General features: G+C 53.4%; 1 protein-coding gene across 1 annotated transcript; it reads right to left on the bottom strand.

The window, feature by feature from the left end:
- Window positions 1-8,717: 8,717 nt before the first annotated feature.
- GPR62 (G protein-coupled receptor 62) lies at window positions 8,718-16,417 on the bottom strand. Its single transcript, XM_074959854.1, has 2 exons — window positions 15,954-16,417; window positions 8,718-10,059 (listed from the first exon to the last, which is right to left on the bottom strand). Exon 2 carries the CDS (start codon window positions 9,942-9,944, stop codon window positions 8,718-8,720), a length of 1,227 nt encoding a protein of 408 aa, XP_074815955.1. The 5' UTR covers window positions 9,945-10,059; window positions 15,954-16,417.
- Between the last annotated feature and the right edge of the window lie 956 nt (window positions 16,418-17,373).

Genomic DNA, 17,373 nt, shown 5'->3' with positions numbered 1-17,373 from the left:
CCTCACGGTCTCACCCCTCATAGGCCCTGATCCTCTCCCCCGCCCTCCATAAATTCAAACACCCCGCCTAATTTCAATTCCTGGGGAAAACACTGGATACAGACTAATACGGCTACCACTCTGAAACCATTCCTTGTTAGAGGCTGAAAGCAGATCCCATGTAAATGCCATAGCAGGTGTGGCCGTGAAGCTGAGGAGGGTCCCAATGTAGGGTTATCTCCCGGAGCATGTGGAAACTTCTCTTTCCTGCCATGGTAACCATGTGGGCTGTGTTTGGTAAATATCCTGTCTGCTGGGTAATTAGCTAGCAATTGCAGGGCCCTCCAGCTCCCTGAGCAATTATAGTAAGTGGGCCAGCCACCGATCTCTGCTGTACTGGTGTAAACTCAGAGTAAGCAGGGGAGTTACTATGGAGATACACGCTGCTGGGGTAACGGAATGGATGCTGAATGAAGCCTGCCCATCCAACCTTAATTTGGCCCCCTTGGGCGTGTGCCTTCTGACAGGCTTTAATGACACGAGCCTTTACCGTTTCCCCCCCCCCCCCCGAACACTGCCTCATTTGGTGCACAGGATGGATCCATTCTGGGGATGAATCGGGGTAGCGTACAGCAGCCAGCCACTGTCTGTAGAACTTCAGCTGTGTTTGCTGCAGAAGGTGTGCCGTGAATGAAGCAAATCATGGGCAGTGCATGAACTGCCGAATTGGGGAGGCTAGACCCTGTGTCCTCCCCCCCGGCCCACACGGCTGCCCCTCCCACGCCCGCCCCTCCCACGCCCCAGCCCGTACGAGCACTCCTAGCCCCGGACCACTGGGCAGGCAGCACGGCCCCAGCATCCCCAGCCCCAGAGTGCCGGGTGGGTGGTGTGGCCCCAGCCGCTCCGAGTCCCCAGCCCCAGGCTGGCCTGCCCTAGCCCAGGCCATGGGGGAAGAGCGGGAAGCAGGAGGGAGTCAGGGGGAAAAGCGTGGGCAGGGCCATGCCTGGCTGTTTAGGGAGACTCAGCCTCCCCTGGCCTCTGTTCCCACCACCCGTGAAGCTAAGGCCTGGAGGAAGAGAACGGAAGGTCTCATGGTTGTGGTAGGTGAATGCTACCCTGGAGAATAGGGTCCCTATGTGATGCTAAGCAATTCACTTAGCTTAGACTTTTCACAGGTGGTCACTAACTATATGCACTTCATTTCCTGGGCTCCCAACTTGAGAGCCTGGGATTGCTTTGCAGCAGTGCAGAGCACTCAGAGCTGCCACTGAAGGCAGCAGGAGCTGTGGTCGGAACATAGAAAGTGTTAGACAATGCTAAGGACTCTGAAATATCAGGTCCTGGCTGTCTCCAATTGGGCATCCAATTTAGCGGACACTGTGATGTTAATCTCGCACCGCCTCAGTTCCCTCTCTGTAAGACAGGCTAACACCCGCTCGTCTCCCGGGGCGTTGTGAAAATAAATTCCCAGAGAAGCTGTGACACACATGAGTACAGAGCGATGAACACCCATAGCAGTGCCGTCTATCCAGTCTGGCTTTCAGGCTAGCCACTGCCTCCAGGGCTGGCCCACAACATTTTGGCACCCGAGGGGGGGAGCTCAAATGATGCCCCCATGCCCCCTCGCTTGGACCAAAACTTTGAAAGGTCTCAATTCTGCCTTCTTCCTGTTCTACTCCTCTCATGGTACTGCTCTGCTACCTACCCCAATAAAGGAGAACTAACAACTTAAAATGCCTTGTTCAAAAATTTTAAGTTACACTTAACTTTCAAACGCCTGAACAGCAAATGTTACTTTTCTTGTCTGCATAGTAAACACTGGCATTTTTATCCGTTTGAATAATCCAAGTGGTGCTTTCCCTGCCTTCTTGGTTGCAAAGATTTGAACTGCTTCCTGCTGAAGGTCTACAGTCTAGGCCAGCTCATGCTCTATTGAGATGGTTGCAAGGCCGACCAGCCTCTCCTGTGTCATTGTGGAGCGTAGATGTGTTTTTATTAACTTCAGCTTGGAGAAGCTGCGTTCTCCACTGGCAACTGTTACAGGAAGTGTTAGAAGTATGCGCAGAGCTACAAAAGCATTTTGAAAGAGCGTGGTCATCTTATTTGTGCACATATATTCCAGAACAGCCTTTGGAGTTGATACTGCTGAAGTGTATCTTGAAAGGGCTTTCAGTTCAACACCTAAATCACTCACATCAATATTGTGCATGTCATCATGTGTCAACACTGTCTCTAGTGCCCTGCATTGCTGGTGTGGGTCTTCTTCAGGTATAGTGAGGAGTTTTGGAATATCATACAACATCCCAAATATACTGCTGTGTTCCTTGAGCTGCATGAAATGTTCTTCAACTGACTGGATTGCACAATCTAGCCCCTGGTTAAAGAATTCAACTTTAAATTGTTGTTTGGGGTCTCTTATGGGATTATCCCGTGCCTCGTAATGAAAATGTCTTCTTCTTCGGTGACTCTTGAATTGTTGAATGGGTGGGGAAATAGCTTCAGTGTCAAGTTCCTCTGCCAACTTCTGTGCACTCTTCAGAATGTTTTGAAATCCCTCATCTGACCGGTAAGACTGTAGGTATGACTTTGCTTTGTCCAGTTGTTCCATTGCTCCAGATATATCAAGGTCAACACCTTGGAGTCTCTTGCTTACAACATTTATTTCAAACAGTATGTCATGCCACCACACTAAGCCACACAGAAATTTGAAGTTCTGTATGTTTCTGGGGATTCCATTTCCCTCTGCCTCTGTTCTCCCACAAACAGTTCCTGTCACAGCATTATCCTCCATAATGGCAACTATGGCATCATCTATCTTCCCTATTTGGTGTTTGAGAGGCTTTATCACCTCCACTCGACTTTCCCATCGTGTGGCACTGAGTGGTTTCATTGTCAGAGAGGATGTTCCCAGATGTTGCTTCAAAATTTGCCATTGATGAGTTGATGCAGAGAAAAATACACAGATGTTTTGAATTACATTAAAAAGTTCAGCAGCCGCACTAGAAGTTGATGCTGCATCACTTACCACCAAGTTCAATGAATGAGAACTGCATGGGACAAAAAAAGCTCGAGGGTTTAACTCTCGGATCCATGTCTGCAATCCTCTGTTCTTTCCTCTCATGTTGGCACCATTATCGTAGCCCTGACCTCTCATGTCAGCTATCGCAATTCCCATATCTTCCAGCTTTTTAAAAGCACATTTGTCATACCAGCTCCTGTAGCATCATCAATGTCAATAAATTCTAGAAAATGCTCCCTGAGAGTCACCACTGCAGGGACATTTTCACTAGGTTCTGTTGTTGTTACAAAACACACCATTAAAGTCATTCGTTCCATATGGCTGATGTCAGGTGTGCAGTCCAGAATAACGGAGTAATATCTTGCTGACTTCAGCTCTGCCACAATCTTCTGTTTCACTTTTGTTGCCAGTAACTGTATGATCTCATTTTGAATTGTTTTTCCAAGGTAGTGGTGTGTGTACATTTCTTGCGTGGTGACTCTTCTTAGATGCTCCTGGAATATAGCATCAAACTCAGCCATCAGCTCCACAATTTTAAGGAAGTTTCCATAGTTTGGCACATACAGCTGATCTGAAGTGCCAGGCAGTGCTAGGTTTTGGGTAGCAAGCATTCTCACAATGGCAATGAGCCTTTTCAGAACATTTTGCCAGTAAAGAGACTCTGATGCAATCTTCTCTTGATGCTGATCATCTATGGTGGCCTTTAACCTTAGTCTCATCTCAAGCTCTTTCCACCTATGGAATGCTCTCTGGTGATTTGCTGCCTTCTCATGGCATGCCAGATTTCTAGCCAGATTTTTCCAGTCCTTTGCTCCTGTCAAACCCAATGTGGCTGGAACATTAGACTGGAAGAGTTTGCAACAAAAACAGTATGCAGCATTCTGGATTTTTGAGTACATAAGCCATGGCCTCTCCACTTTGTCACCATTGGGAATTCCACGCCAGTAATGTGTTGGATGGAAACTTCTATTTTCATTGTCTTTGGGGAACATGAAGTTTTTCACTTGCTTTGGCCCATGCAGTACAAGGAAGTCCCTCAGGCTACTGCTCAAGTGGGTCCACAGTCCTGGATCATCTAGACTTAAGGAACTCAGCAGCAGCTGTTTCTTGCGCCTCCACCACACTCTTCTCCGATCTACACTTTTCTTCAGGAATGTGCAGGGTTACGTCCATTTGAGATGAAGATAGGGATGCTGCAGTAGCTGCCAGGTCACCTGCACTCTGACTAACTGGAAAATCAGGCATCTCCTCACCACTCACATCCTCACTGGGGCCGGAAGGCTCACCATGAACATTTGTGTCTATGTATCTCAGGAGAGCTCCTTCCTGCTTCGATAGAAAAGCTTCCTTTGCTTTCTTTCTTTTTCTGAATGCTGCCCCAGAGGGGCGTTTTCTTCTTTCACTCATGACTGCTGTTCTGTGCCAGCTGTAGTGGCTCTCAACACTCAGTTGAAGGGGACAAATAAGCAGGCTGGTAGCAGGGCCTGAGTGAGGGAAGATATCAGCGTCTTAAGGGCCTAACGGGCTCCTACTGCTTCAGTTGACTGCCTGTTCTCCTCCAGTGGGTTCAGGGAAGCAGCAGAAACAGGAAGCTCCCTGAGAAGCTGGTGTTAATCAGTCCAGGCTCCTGGGGGTGCTAGAGAAGTACATAAGAGGCTTCTCCTCTCTCTCTCTCTGCAGCTCCTGCTGCTTTCTGTTATTCCCTCTCACCTTTTCTCCTGCCTGCCTGTTATGTCTCTTGTGCCCTCCTTCCTCCAGCACAGCACTCCACCATCTCTGTGCATCTAGAGCAGAGAGAATACATATGCACCAGCAGCAGACACAATTCTCTACACTCTGGGTCCTAGTGGCGCCTCCCCCCCCCGACCAGGTCTGGCACCTGAGGCAGCTGCCTCAGTTCACCTCATGGTAAGGCCCGCCCTGACTGCCTCAGCTCTTCCTCGCTGAGGTTGGGTTTACCAAACTCCCAACCTGGCTTGGTTGCTGCGGGGACCTGGGCCTCCAGCTCAGTCATAAGAAAAAGTCCACCCCTTCCAGCGTATCGACAAAACATCTCCCACGCCCTGTGCATAGGCGCCGACTCCGTGGGTGCTCTGGGGCTGGAGCACCCACGGGGAAGTTAGTGTGTGCTCTGCACCTACTGGCAGCCAAGCTCCCCTCTGCCCCGCCTCCTCCTTCTCCTTCCCCCCTCCCCGAGCGTACCGCATCCCCACTCCTCTGCCTACCTCCCAGCGTTTCCCCCTGGCCTCTGCCAAACAGCTGTTTGGCAGAGTGCTGGGAGGGAGGGGGAGGAATGGGAACGTGGTGCGCTCAGGGGAGGAGGCGGGGCCAGGGTTGGGATTTAGGGAAGGAGTTGGAATAGGGGCAGGGAGGGGGCGGAGTTGGGGCGGGGACTTTGGGGAACGGATTGGAATGGGGGCAGGACAGGGCTGGGAAGAGGCAGCGCAGGGGCAGGGCCGCATGGAAGGGGTAGAGTGGGGTCGAGCACCCATGGAAAAGAGGGGAAGTCCACAAGTGGAGAGAAGACAGAGCTGCTTTCCCACGATGAACCAGATAAGGGACCCTTGCACTGTGACCCTAGGCTTGGTGTCAGCCTGGGGATGCTTTCTGTTGTGCTTGTCTAGGAAAGTGTACACCTAGCTCACCATGTTTTCCCATGTTGTACCAAGAAATGCCAGCTGTGCTGACACTAAATGGAAGGGGAAGAAGGAGCTGGCTGGAGCGCTTGGAGAGAGCAGAGGGGGCTGCAAAAGGAAAGTGAAGATAACTTTTGCTCATCTGTACTAGGTCGAAGGCATGGAAAGGCTGCTGGCTTCTTTCGGCCCAGTGCCGCAGACTGGCTGGTGCGATCACAGAAAGGGCTGAATGATGCAGGGGGATGAGTCACCCCTCTGCTGTGGTCAGGGTAAGAGAAATAATAATAAAGGGACTCTGTGAAACACAAACCTGTGGAAAGTACTTAGTGGGGAGAATATCTTCGGGTGGCTAGACACAGGGAATTGGTGGCAGAAATGACTCACCAGGAGGCTCTAACATAAGGCCCAAACTCAGTTCTGTGATTATTTTTACAGCTTCGTCTCACTCAGAAATGGGAGACTAGAATCTCTAGGAAATAGAGCTGGGAAATGCCCATTATGGCATGATGTTGTCTGTTAGCCCTTGCTTAGTTATCAGATGTTCTAGGCCTGGATTCACCATGTTATGAGTGCAAAGTCGCTGTGAAGTGGCACAGATACTGACAGGGGGAAGCAACAGGGGTCTGGATTGGGGAGGGAGGTGAGGAGAGCTGGCAGCATAATCGCTCTTTCCTCAGGAGTCTTTAATTCTAATTGTGTTTTTGGTTTCACACAAAGTGTGACCCTATCGTTGTGATCTGTGTGACAGATCACAACGATACATTGACAGAAGCCCCTCCCCCTTCCAAACCCATTTAAAAGTGTCCACAGAGGGATTTGCAGCAGTTTAACTGGCTTTAGCTAAACCACTGCCAGCGTTGAGTGTGGATAAGGCCTAGGGATTGCAAAGTGCTTTAAGAACATGGATGAATGAGCCTCCCATGAAGTTGGTTAGTAGTTCTGTCCTCTTCTTACCAAGGCTGAGTCCCTTGCACCACCAAGCCTGTCAGGTCCCACCTTTCCCAGAGCATCTTGGACATCTCGCAGCATCTCGGACACCCCCCAGTGTGGGAGATGCCTTCCCCCCCAGCTCTCACCCAGAGGGAGTGTCGGTTAGATCTGATCAGCAAAGCGCCTGTTAAACTGGCCCCGTGGCACTGCACAGCTGCGTTGAGTCATAGCCGCTGTGTTTACTGACACAAAGCCCGGAGCGTGAGAGGGAGGCTGATCTGCCTTGTGCATCCCTCGGGCAGTTGCCAGCGAAGCTCTTGTTCCAGGCGCTTTCTGAGTAACGAGATGTACCAAACCAGGCAGGAAGGATGAGGGCTTTGATTTCCAGGGAGCAGCTTGAACTGCCAGGGACGGGGGTTAAAATACAACCTTGCAAATGGAGCCAATTTGCTTATGGATGGGGAAAAAGCCCCAACCTGCTAGGGCTGGGAGGGTGGGGGTGGAAAAGTTCTAGGGGGAGTGGGTGGCTAATGCCCCTTTGGCAATCCCAGTAAAGGAAAAGGCACCTTCCCACACTGTGCCAGGAGGAGAGGAAAAGGGGACTCTGCCTCTTCTTCAAAACAAACAAAGCTTCTGAGCCTGGTGCTTCCTTTGCCTCTATTAATAGACAGCTGTTGAAATACATCTGTTGAAAAGACATTAGCGGTCGCTTAAAAAATAATTACAAATGCCTCTGAAGCTAGCTGGGGTGAGGAAGATACCCAGTAAAGAACACCTAGGTGCAGAGCCTCAAAAGGTATTTAGGCTCCTAAATCCCATTGATTTCAACCAAAGTTAAGAGCCTAAATACCTTTGGGGATCTGGCCCTTCACATTTACTGCTGGCTGTCTCTGCAGAGAAACACGTGAAGGGTCTCCTGAAATGCCCCGTCCCCACCTGAGACAGGGAGCTCAATGAACTGCTGGTGTGTAACGTGATTGAAATCCAGAGAGTCGTGGTATTACTGCCTTTGTTATCACCACCTGCTATTGTTTCTATAGCACCTAAAGCATGCTAGCTCTTTCGCCGTCCCTGAAATCAGCGGTATTGCCCCACGGATTAATTTGGCCCACATGCCGTGGAATAACAGCTCACTCTCTTCATCTCTCCCTGCCAACCTGCATTTGTCACAGCCAGCCATTGAAGGAGCTGCCTTCACTTTGGATTAGGCCGTCTGGCCCTGCAGGAGCCTTAAGGCGGGCCGGCACCTACCACCCACTGCCGTCACTTGGCTCCTGTCACAGCTTTGCGTGTCAGTTTCACCTGCCTTCCCAGAGGTCAATAACTTGGGAGTGATCACTGCGGAGCGAACCTCTGCTCCTGCAGAACGAGGGGCTGCTATCTAAATACCTCAGTGGTTTGATAAACCCTGCAGTCTGGCTTCCTTATCAATGGCCTGTTCTCTGATCCCATGAGCCGGCACAAGGGTGAGTCCAGAGAAGTAACCCAAACCCTTTTTTAAAAGGGCCCATCCCACACAGTTAAGGCAATTTACTGCTGCCCAGCTAGCCCTCACTCCTGGAACGGCTGAGCCCTAAACCAGAGGGAGGCAGTGTTGCCTAGTGGTCTGAGCAAAGGATGCAGAAACAGAAGGGGCCTGAGGTCCTCCTACCTCCATCCCCTACAACTGAGGCACTGACGCACTAGTGACCTCTGGCATGTCACTTGATCTCCCTGGACCTCCATCAAAAGATCTATTTATCTAGAAGACTAAGCAAAAGCAGAACCTCCCTGACGGCTCAGGTGCTGCAGCTGGAGTTTGGTGCTCGTGACATGTCAGTGTCAGGGAAAACGCTGGGAGAGGAAGAGAATTAGTTCTAGTGAGCGCCTTTTCCAGCTCCCTGCCTTCTTGCTTTCTCCCTCTTTGGCTCCCACCCATGATACCTGGCTGGCCCAACATTTCCGGCCCAAGCCACAGAAATAGCCTTTCACTGGATTTACTCCAGATGAAGGAAAATTCTTCCAAAGCCATAACCCCGACCCCCCCACACCAGGTCAAAAAAGGGTTGGTGAGTCCTTCAGATTAGCTGAAACCCTGCTTCAATCCTTCTCCTAGCGAAGGCCAGGATATGGAGAGCAGGGAAATGAAGATGACCCCAACCCACTGTGCTTCCTCAGTTGGTTTCTTCTGGGATTTGGCCTGGAATTCTGAAGCCCATCATGGTCTGGTCCAAAGTGTTCCTGGGGCTGGAGTTGACATAACTGGATCGGGTCTCCAGCGTGCAGCTGGTCCTCTGTAGGAACTGAAGGAAGTTCTCCTGTACGGAACCCTCCGGGCTGGAGACACAGAGCTCCTGGCTCAAGGGTCTGTTGAGGCAGCTCCGTCCCAGCCTAGACAGCTCTTCCCGTATCTGACGGTTCAGTAACCCATAGAAAAAAGGGTTGATAGCGAAGGAGGAGTAGGCGAGCCAGGTGACAACCGTCTCCCCATGGCCCCTGCCCGGGCTGACAGAGTTAATGGAGCAGAATAAATGGAAAGAGAAGAATGGCAACCAGCAGCACAAGAATTGACCCACAATGAGGACCACAGTCATGGCAGCTTTTCCTCCTCCAAACATCCGCTCTGGGGACAGCCTGGGAGGCAGGTTTCTGGTAGTAATGATAGTGACTTGGCTGTTAATAGACTCCGATCGCTGCCGCGGGGCAGCGGTCCAAGACGGGATGGGTACATGCTGCAAGGAGGCAATCCGGGCCACTTTGTAGATGCTGCAATAGACAACAAAGATGACCAAGGTAGGCAGGAAGAAGCAGAGGGTGCTGAAGACAATGACAAAGACCTTCTTGTGGGCCCCAGGGCTCCATGACACAGTGCATTTACTGGCACTTGTGGCCCCGTTGTCTTGAGGCCACCCCACTAATGCCAAGACTGTGATCAGGATCGACTTAATCCAGATGAAGATCACCACTGTGACTGCTAGCCCAACGGTCATCTTGACCTCATACCGCATGGGGTGGACGATGTAGTAATATCTCTCCACGCTGATGACCGAGATGGTGAGAATGGAGGCGCTGATGAAGCAGATGTTCAAGAAGATTAAGGTCTGGCACTCTGCGATGCTGTAGATCACCCTGTTGAAGCAAGAGGAGCTGGAAATGATCCCCAGTGGCATCAGGAAGATGGCGGATAACAGATCCACCAGGCAGAGGTGGCAGACAAAGATGAACTTCCTCAGCAGAGGGGTCTTGAGGATGACCACCATCACTGCCACATTGGCAACCAGGGCTATGAGGTTCAGCAGGACCATGAAGAAAAGGCCAACGGCCTCCTGGAATTGGGACACCTCTGGTAGAGAGGAAGTGTCTAGCCCCTGAGTAGCATTAAGCCCAGTTCTGTCTGCCATTGTGCCTCAGGGCTACTCTGAGATCTCCAGCACCTGGGAAGCAGGAACAAGTTGTCAGTGTCTCCTAGCAGGAAATGTCACCACCCCCATCTTTTTCCCGGGTGGATCTTCTTCCCTGTGGGGAGAAAGGAGGGGAGCAAAATTGAGAAGCGTTGCAAGTGAGCAATGAGAATGTCTTGCAAGTGACTCTAACCCCGAATGACCCTGGGGAATGACATGAGCACCTCACCTTTCTGCTCGTGCGGGGTCCCAAGGTTAGGAGCAACTTGGCAACTCCTGTTCTTCAAGCCAACAGAGAGAGGTGAGATGCTAGAGGTGACACACTATAGGATGAGGCTTGGGGAAGAATCGCAAGCCAAGCTAGGAGAGCCTTCTCAGTGCTACAACAGCCCTCTCTTCCACTGCCCCAGTGCAGGGCTCCAGACTTGCTGGCCACCAGCAAGGAGGGCAGAGAGAATGTCTGGCTGCCAGAAACCAGCAGCCACTAGCAGGAGCAGATCAGTCCTGTCCAGGCATGGGTAACCCCCTCCCCAGCGAGGGCCTCATTCCAGAGCTGGAGAGAGTTTGAGAACAAAGCAGGCTCCATCGCTACCCATGGCTTCTCCACTGAGATTGCCATTGAGGGGGCAAATTGTGCCCATTGCTTTGCTTTGTGCTGTGGATACCTGTCCATTAAGAACTGGCCTGGGACCAGCCGCTTCTCCCACACAGAGGGCCAGGCAGTCATAACATGGGGCCACAACCTATTGTGTTCAGGAGGTGACCATGTCGGGTCCTTTGCCGCCCACCGCACAACATTTGAGTCACCTACCGAGTATTGTATCACTGTTAGGGCCTAGTTAAACCTTGCTTCAGGCTCCTCATCAGTAAACACTCAAGCTAGATTGGAACAGGGACCTCGACCACAAGTCCCATATCCTGCCCCAATTCCTGGAGACATTTCTCTGGTTTTCCAGTGGAAGTGAAAGGAAACAAATAAAAGAGGGGACAAGATAAACATCTATAAAATAATGACTGGAATGGAGAAGGAAGAGCAGGAGCTTCTGTCCTCTCTGCCTCAGGACAGAAGAGCCTGGCGATGTTCAATGAAACTGAAAGGTGGGAAATTCAAAACCAATCAATGGATATACCTTTTCCACACAGCATGCAATTAGCCAGGGGAACCCATTGCCACAGGAAGTCACAGGGGCTTCACTAATTTAGCAAGACTAAAAAGGGGATTGGACACTTACATGGATAACCAGATCCCGAGTTATCACAGATAATGAGAACATATATTTTGCGACACCTATTAAACCTCCTATGTTAGGGCTTAAGCCAGTCTCTAAATACACAGGACGAGGAGGTCTCCTGCACCTTCCTCTAGGAGAGACAGGACACTGGGCTAGATGGCTCAGATCCCATCTGGCAGTTGCTATGCTCCTATGGTGGTGAATTCAGGGCATGGCTCTCCCCACAGCCTCGTTCCAGCTTTAATGCTGCTGTATTTGGTAGTTTCTTCCCACACCCAGTTTTGATTTCTTCTAACAACCTGCCTCCCCCATCACCATCTTGAGCCGAGCCAGCTTCGGCCCCAAGCTCCCAGCTGTGCCCTCCCTAGCACAGGGTCTGGTCGCACTTCCCTGCTCCCCAGTTTCCATAGCTTTGATTTTTTCTTTAAACATGGCACCTTTTGGCTCCCCGAGGGGACTTTCTAAATTAAGGATCAAACACATTCCCTGCACCTGTGGGGCTGTAAATCCACATAACCACTCAGTGCAGGTGGTCTCAGAGAGCAGGCCAAGGAGGCACTGGTACTCCACACCCCTCAGGAGTCTGCCAGAAATTAACCCTTCCCATTGTGGGCTCAGGAGCGGGGGGAAAGCTGGAAAAGGTGTCTGGCCTGTGAAAGAAATGCCTAAAACAACATTTAGGGTGAGAAATTACTACTTGTGACCAGTTTCTTTAGTGTCTTAAACTTACATTGCAGTGTTTGTTTTATTTGCTGGGTAATTTGTGTTGGTCTGTTTGCTATCCCTAGCAATCACTTAAAATCAATCTTCTATAGTTAATAAACTTGTTTTTGTTTTCTCTAAACCCAGTTTGTGGAATTCAGAACTTGGGGGTGGGTGAAGCTGTGCATATCTTCTTCCACATTGAGGGAGGAGTGAATTTCAATAAGCTTATGCTGTACAGCTCTCTGTGCAGCACAATACAATACAATTTTGGGTTTGCAGCCCAGAGGAGGTGTGCACTTGAGTGCTGGGCAATTCCCTAGCTGAGTCTTCCCATGCAGAGCTGATTTCAGTGTCGGTGTCTTTCTGCAGCTGGGTGTGTCCTAACCTGTGTGTGTGCTGGAGGAGGCTTGAGGGCCTGGCTGAGCAGGACAGTGTAAGGGAGCCCAGGCTGGTGGAACAGATGGGCTCAGTGGTACCCAGAACACCAGGTGGCACCCCGGAGTGGGGGGTAACCCGTCATAGGTTGGCTTGGAGACTGTGAGCTTGGCAGTGACTCTGAGGTTAGCTCAGGGAGTATGGAGGGAGGCTGGGGCTGGGGCAATGATAACTGTGGTTTGGAAAGGGCAGTGTAAGTTCTGGGGTGACAGGCTGGTACAGACAGCGCTTTGAGAACTGGTGCGATGGGGTAGTTCAGGGGGCTGGGTCAGCACAGAGTGGAGTGTATGTGTGGGGGGATGGAGTAGCTTAGGGGCTGGCTGGGCTGGAGTGCTGGGGCAGCATGGAGTGGGGTGCATGCGGGGGGCTGGGATGCTGGGTCAGTGCAGAGTGGGGTGTATGCACAGGGCTAGCTCAGGGAGCTGGGTCAGTGCGGAGTGGGGTGTATGCGGGGAGGTAGCTTGGGGAGGCTGGCTGGGCTGGGATGCTGGATCAGCACAGAGTGGGGTGTATGCCGGGGGAAGCGGTAGCTTGGGGGCTGGCTGGGCTGGAGGTTCTGGGTCAGCACAGAGTGGGGTGTATGCAGGGGGATGCGGTAGCTCGGGGACTGGCTGGGCTGGGGTGCTGGGTCAGTGCAAAGTGGGGTGTATGTGAGGGGATGGGGTAGCTCAGAGAGCTAGAGGTACTGGGTCAGCATGGATGGGGGGTAGCTTAGGAGCTGGTCCAAGCTCGTGGTGACTGGCCAGTGCGAATGGGTTGGCTCTGTTACCAGGGCTCAGTGTGTCCAGAACAGCTAGACATTTGGGCCCATGGCTCCTTGGCCTTTGGGGGGAGTTGGCACCATGAGCACTGGGCAGGGAACAACTGGGGGAAATCCATGGGCTGCTCCTTCTACCTCAGGGGGCCCACATGGCTCCAAACAGGATAGGCCAGGCCAGGACCGTGGCCCTGCACCCCGTCCCCCTGCACCAGCCGTGTGCAGCAGGCCACTCAGAAGCCCTGGTTCCTCCCTGAGCTCCCTGGGCCCGAGTGGCCATCTAGCGCTGGGGGAACCGGCCCTTTGTGCAAAGCAAAGAACTCCTCTTTCACTGGGAGGTGGGGGGTGTGAACTGGAGCAAAGGCAGCTGGGCCTCCTCCCCCCGGCCGAACTCAGTGCTGGGGGAGCTGCTGCATTTAGGGCCCTGCTGGCGACCCCCCTCATTTACCCACATGAGCCCAGCCCAGGGAGTAGCAGCCCCCGGCGCCTCACTTCCCACAGCACCCCCTTAGTAGGGGCGGCGCCGGTGCCCGCTGAAGCTGCCAGGCCAAGCAGAATTGGACCGGGGAGGAGGACAGAGGCTTGGTTCTCTAACCTGCCTTCAGCCGGAGGGAGCACCACGGGAGGCCCCATGGCTTGTGCCCTGGTGTAGATAGACCTGAGCGTTCCGGCTCCCTAGCTCAAAGCTTGCTCCAGTCCCACCGGCAGCGCAGTCACTTCCTGAACACAGCCCCACCCTGGATCTTGGCACACACGCCAACAGCTAGCCCAGCCTGCCGCTGCTCCTCCACTGTGGCTACTCAAGTGAGTTTTGATCGAGCCAGCTAAAGAGCGAGCTTGGGTATGCTACATGTGCTCCATCAAGCCTCGTGCATCCACAAAGCGCAGTGCACTCCCTTCACCTGCCAGGGCCTCTCTTCCCCACAGTATTCTCACCCAGGGCAGGCCACTTCCCTTGGGGATTATGCCAGGGAGGGCAGCTTCCGTTTCCTCTAGTGCCCCCCACGGCCCCAAAGCCCCCTCCCCAGCCACCCCAGCCCAGCACCTGCCTGTGGGGCCCCTCCCCTGCTGGCAAACTCTCCACCAGCATGAGCCTGGGGGTAGATCAAGCCCCTGTTGTCCGGATGTCACCCATCTGAGTCCCACACCCATGCTGAGTGGCATCTCTCCCATGGGCTCCGGCAGCAGAGGGCATGGTGGCCGATCCCAGCAGGGCAGCGCACAGCAGGGCTGGAGCCTGGCAAGGAATTTGGTGTGGGGGCTCCAGGGGGCTCCACAAAACTGCAGGCCTGGAGGGCCACAGTAGGCACTGAACAATGGGCTAAGGGCAGCCCGGCCCTCTGGGAGAGAGGGTAGGGTGACAAGATGTCCCCATTTTATGGGAACAGTCCCAATGTTTGAGGCTTTTTCTTGTATAGAAGCCTATTACCCCCCACCCTCTGTCCCGATTTTTCACACTTGCTGTCTGGTCAGCCTAAGAGAGGGGACCAGGAGGGCTGTGTTGAGCGCTGGCCTCTCTGCAGGAACTGGGGAGGGACAAATGGGCACAAATCCAGCCCCAGGAGAGGTGGGTAAATCAGTGATTTAGGAAGCTTCCCCTTGGGCTTGTGATGGAGTCTCTGCCTTTGAGCACAGAGTCTCCTTCACCCATTGGCCCCCATTAGCCATTGTTAACCCAGAGCTCATTCGCGAGCAGCTCGCGGCTGGCCTTCGAAGCCAGCTGTTTGGCTTTGGACCGGCCAGGCACGTGGCAGGTTCTGGTTCCTGGACAGGAGCAGCGCGATGCTTAGGAGCTGCTGCCAATCCTCAGGTCACAGTTTAGAACTGGCTTGCTAGGAGCATTCTCCAGCAGCTCCCCTAGGCTGGGCAGCAGGACCCTCCCGCCATGCGCCCTGCAGAGAGGACACGGAATGGGGGTGACCACAGCCAAAGCCTGGGCCATTCAAAATCCACCCCCCTGCTCTATAAACAGCATGTTCAGTATTACAGATCCCTTTCTCTCTGCTCTCCTTCCATGCCCCCCTAGACCACTCCTGGGCACAACCTGGTCCAGTGGCCAGGGAACCTGCCTGGGCCCTAGGAGATTTATTCCCAGCGCTGCCACTGACTAGGGGGCTGGACTTGATGAGCTCTCAAGGTGCCTTCCAGCCCTACAGTTCTATGATTCTAAGTCACTCTGTGACTCAGTTTCCCCATCAGTAACATGGGGACTACGAGCCTTTACCGTCCTTGCAAAGGGCTTTGAGATCACTGGATGAAAAACACCAGAGGAGAGCACCTAGCTCCCCCTCACAAAACACTGGTGCAAGAGCAGTCTGTCTCGCTCTGAAGGACCTAGTCTACACTGGAAAGGGTTTGCGGGTATAGCTACACAGCTCCAGCTCCAGCAGCTAGCCCTCCCAGGGGAGACGCAGCTTTCCACAACAGAAGAGTGCTCAAACCAGTTCCCCAGATGAAGTATCCTATACCAGCCAAAGCAATTGTTTTACTGGTATAACTGTCTACACTAGGCTCTCGCCAGCATAGACAGGTCTTTAAAATATCCCTCCAACCGACATTACTAGCTAGTTTCTCATCTAACCCTGGCCTAAGGCAAAGCCCATGTCTGTGCCCGCTCAGTGGCCCCCTTCCAAGCCCCAGTGGTAAATGCATCTCCTTTGCCTCCAGATCTCTCCACCACCCCCTCCGGTAACCTGCTCCTAATCCCATAACACATTTGGGACACAAATTATGTGAAACTGTCTACAAAGAAGGGACGGATCCCTTGATCGGGGGTGCCGAGGGCCTGGCAAGATCGGGCCCCACCCTGCCATTCTCCTTTAGTAAGAGAACAAATCCCCTCCTCCCCCCACTTCTCCTGGCAGGAGGTGGGTAACTCACCGGACTCGAATGCCCTGGGAGACTCTTGGGAGGCTGGCACCCAGGCTGGCTTCTCCCGCTGGCTGGTGGGATCCTCATCTCGGCTCTATCAGATGAGCAACTTTTACCCCTCTGATTGGATACGCGCTGTGATGGCTCCAGCTCTCTCCCTGCCCCTGGAATCAGGGTGGGCTTGACGGTTCCATGCTACAGCGCACCCCACGCCTGGTGGGGACATGAATGAGCAAAGCCCACCCGACGCAAGGCGGCAGGTGTCTCACCTCCACGCGCCCGCTTGGCTTATGGCATCAGAGTCCCCCTGGTTCCCCATGCCAGTGTGTGTGTGTGTGGGGGTCCACTGTCCCAGCCCCTGAAGCTGGGATGATGGAGGGCCTCACAGCATCCTCTGGGGAAGCAGGGGCCACATCTGCCTGGCAGCGGTCCCCTCTCTCCCCCCTCTGGATGGGTGCCGGGAGGCTGCTGCTGCTGCTGCTCTGTGCTGCGGATGGCACAGGCTGTCACATCTGGTCTTTGCCTGGCCTTTTAAAGCACTGTCATTCACACAGAGAATTCTACTGGGTCCTAAGCAGCCTCGGGTCTCAGCCCCACACCTGGGCCCGGGCTGCCCCCTCACTGCACTGCCAGGCCGGGGGGCAAAGCAAAGGTCTCACCGCCGGGGTGCCGCCCCTGCAGGGGAGAGGATCAGGGCCAGCTCTTGCACGCAGCCAGGCCATGCATCACCTAAAGCAGACAAATACCAGGGGGGCAAAGTGGAGAGGGGCTGGTGCCTTGGGCTGTGGGGCTGGAGGCTCAGGAAGGGATGAGGAGCTGGGCTCAGGCTGCTGTCCCCCAGCTTGGAGTGCTCTGCCCAGACTCCTCATTCCAGCTGTAGGCGGCGCTATGTTATTTTGAGGGTTCCAGGCAGAGGGTCCCAGGTGTCCGGTTCGGGGAGCCCTCTTTCTACTCTGGCTAGGCAGGGCCTAGCAGCCCAGGGGTTCCCTGCTCCAGTCAGGGCATGTGGCCCAGGACCCCTGCCCTCCAGAGATGACCTCCATAGTCAGGTCATAGGACAAGCTCAGACACTGAAGGGACCAGCCCAGGGAGCCCCATGCAGGCGGTGGGAGTTTGCTAACCTGTCTGTCCTGCCCGCCCTGGAGGAACAGGGTACAGACAACATGAAGATTAGGGCCAAGGTTTTCCTACATGGCCAGTGATTTTAGGGGCCCAGCTTGAGACGCCGTCAAGGGGCCCGACTCTTAAGTGCTGAGCACCCACCTTCTGAAAATCATGCCCCCTTCAGGTATCTCTAGGTGGGCCCCCAAAACCATAGGTGCCCAGAATCACAGGTCACTTCAGAAACTCTTGGCCCAGACAGGGAGAAAGAAGTCACTGGCTGTTAACGGCTCATGGGGAAAGGGGAGGAGCGTGTCTAGTGGCTAGA

Source organism: Natator depressus, chromosome 7 (assembly GCF_965152275.1).
Source record: "Natator depressus isolate rNatDep1 chromosome 7, rNatDep2.hap1, whole genome shotgun sequence".
NCBI lineage: Eukaryota > Metazoa > Chordata > Testudines > Cheloniidae > Natator > Natator depressus.
This window is presented reverse-complemented; position numbering and strand designations above follow the sequence as displayed.

Bases quoted from the DNA above. Each gene is read 5' to 3' on its own strand.
- GPR62 (XM_074959854.1), bottom strand. From the start codon at position 9,944: ATGGCAGACAGAACTGGGCTTAATGCTACTCAGGGGCTAGACACTTCC.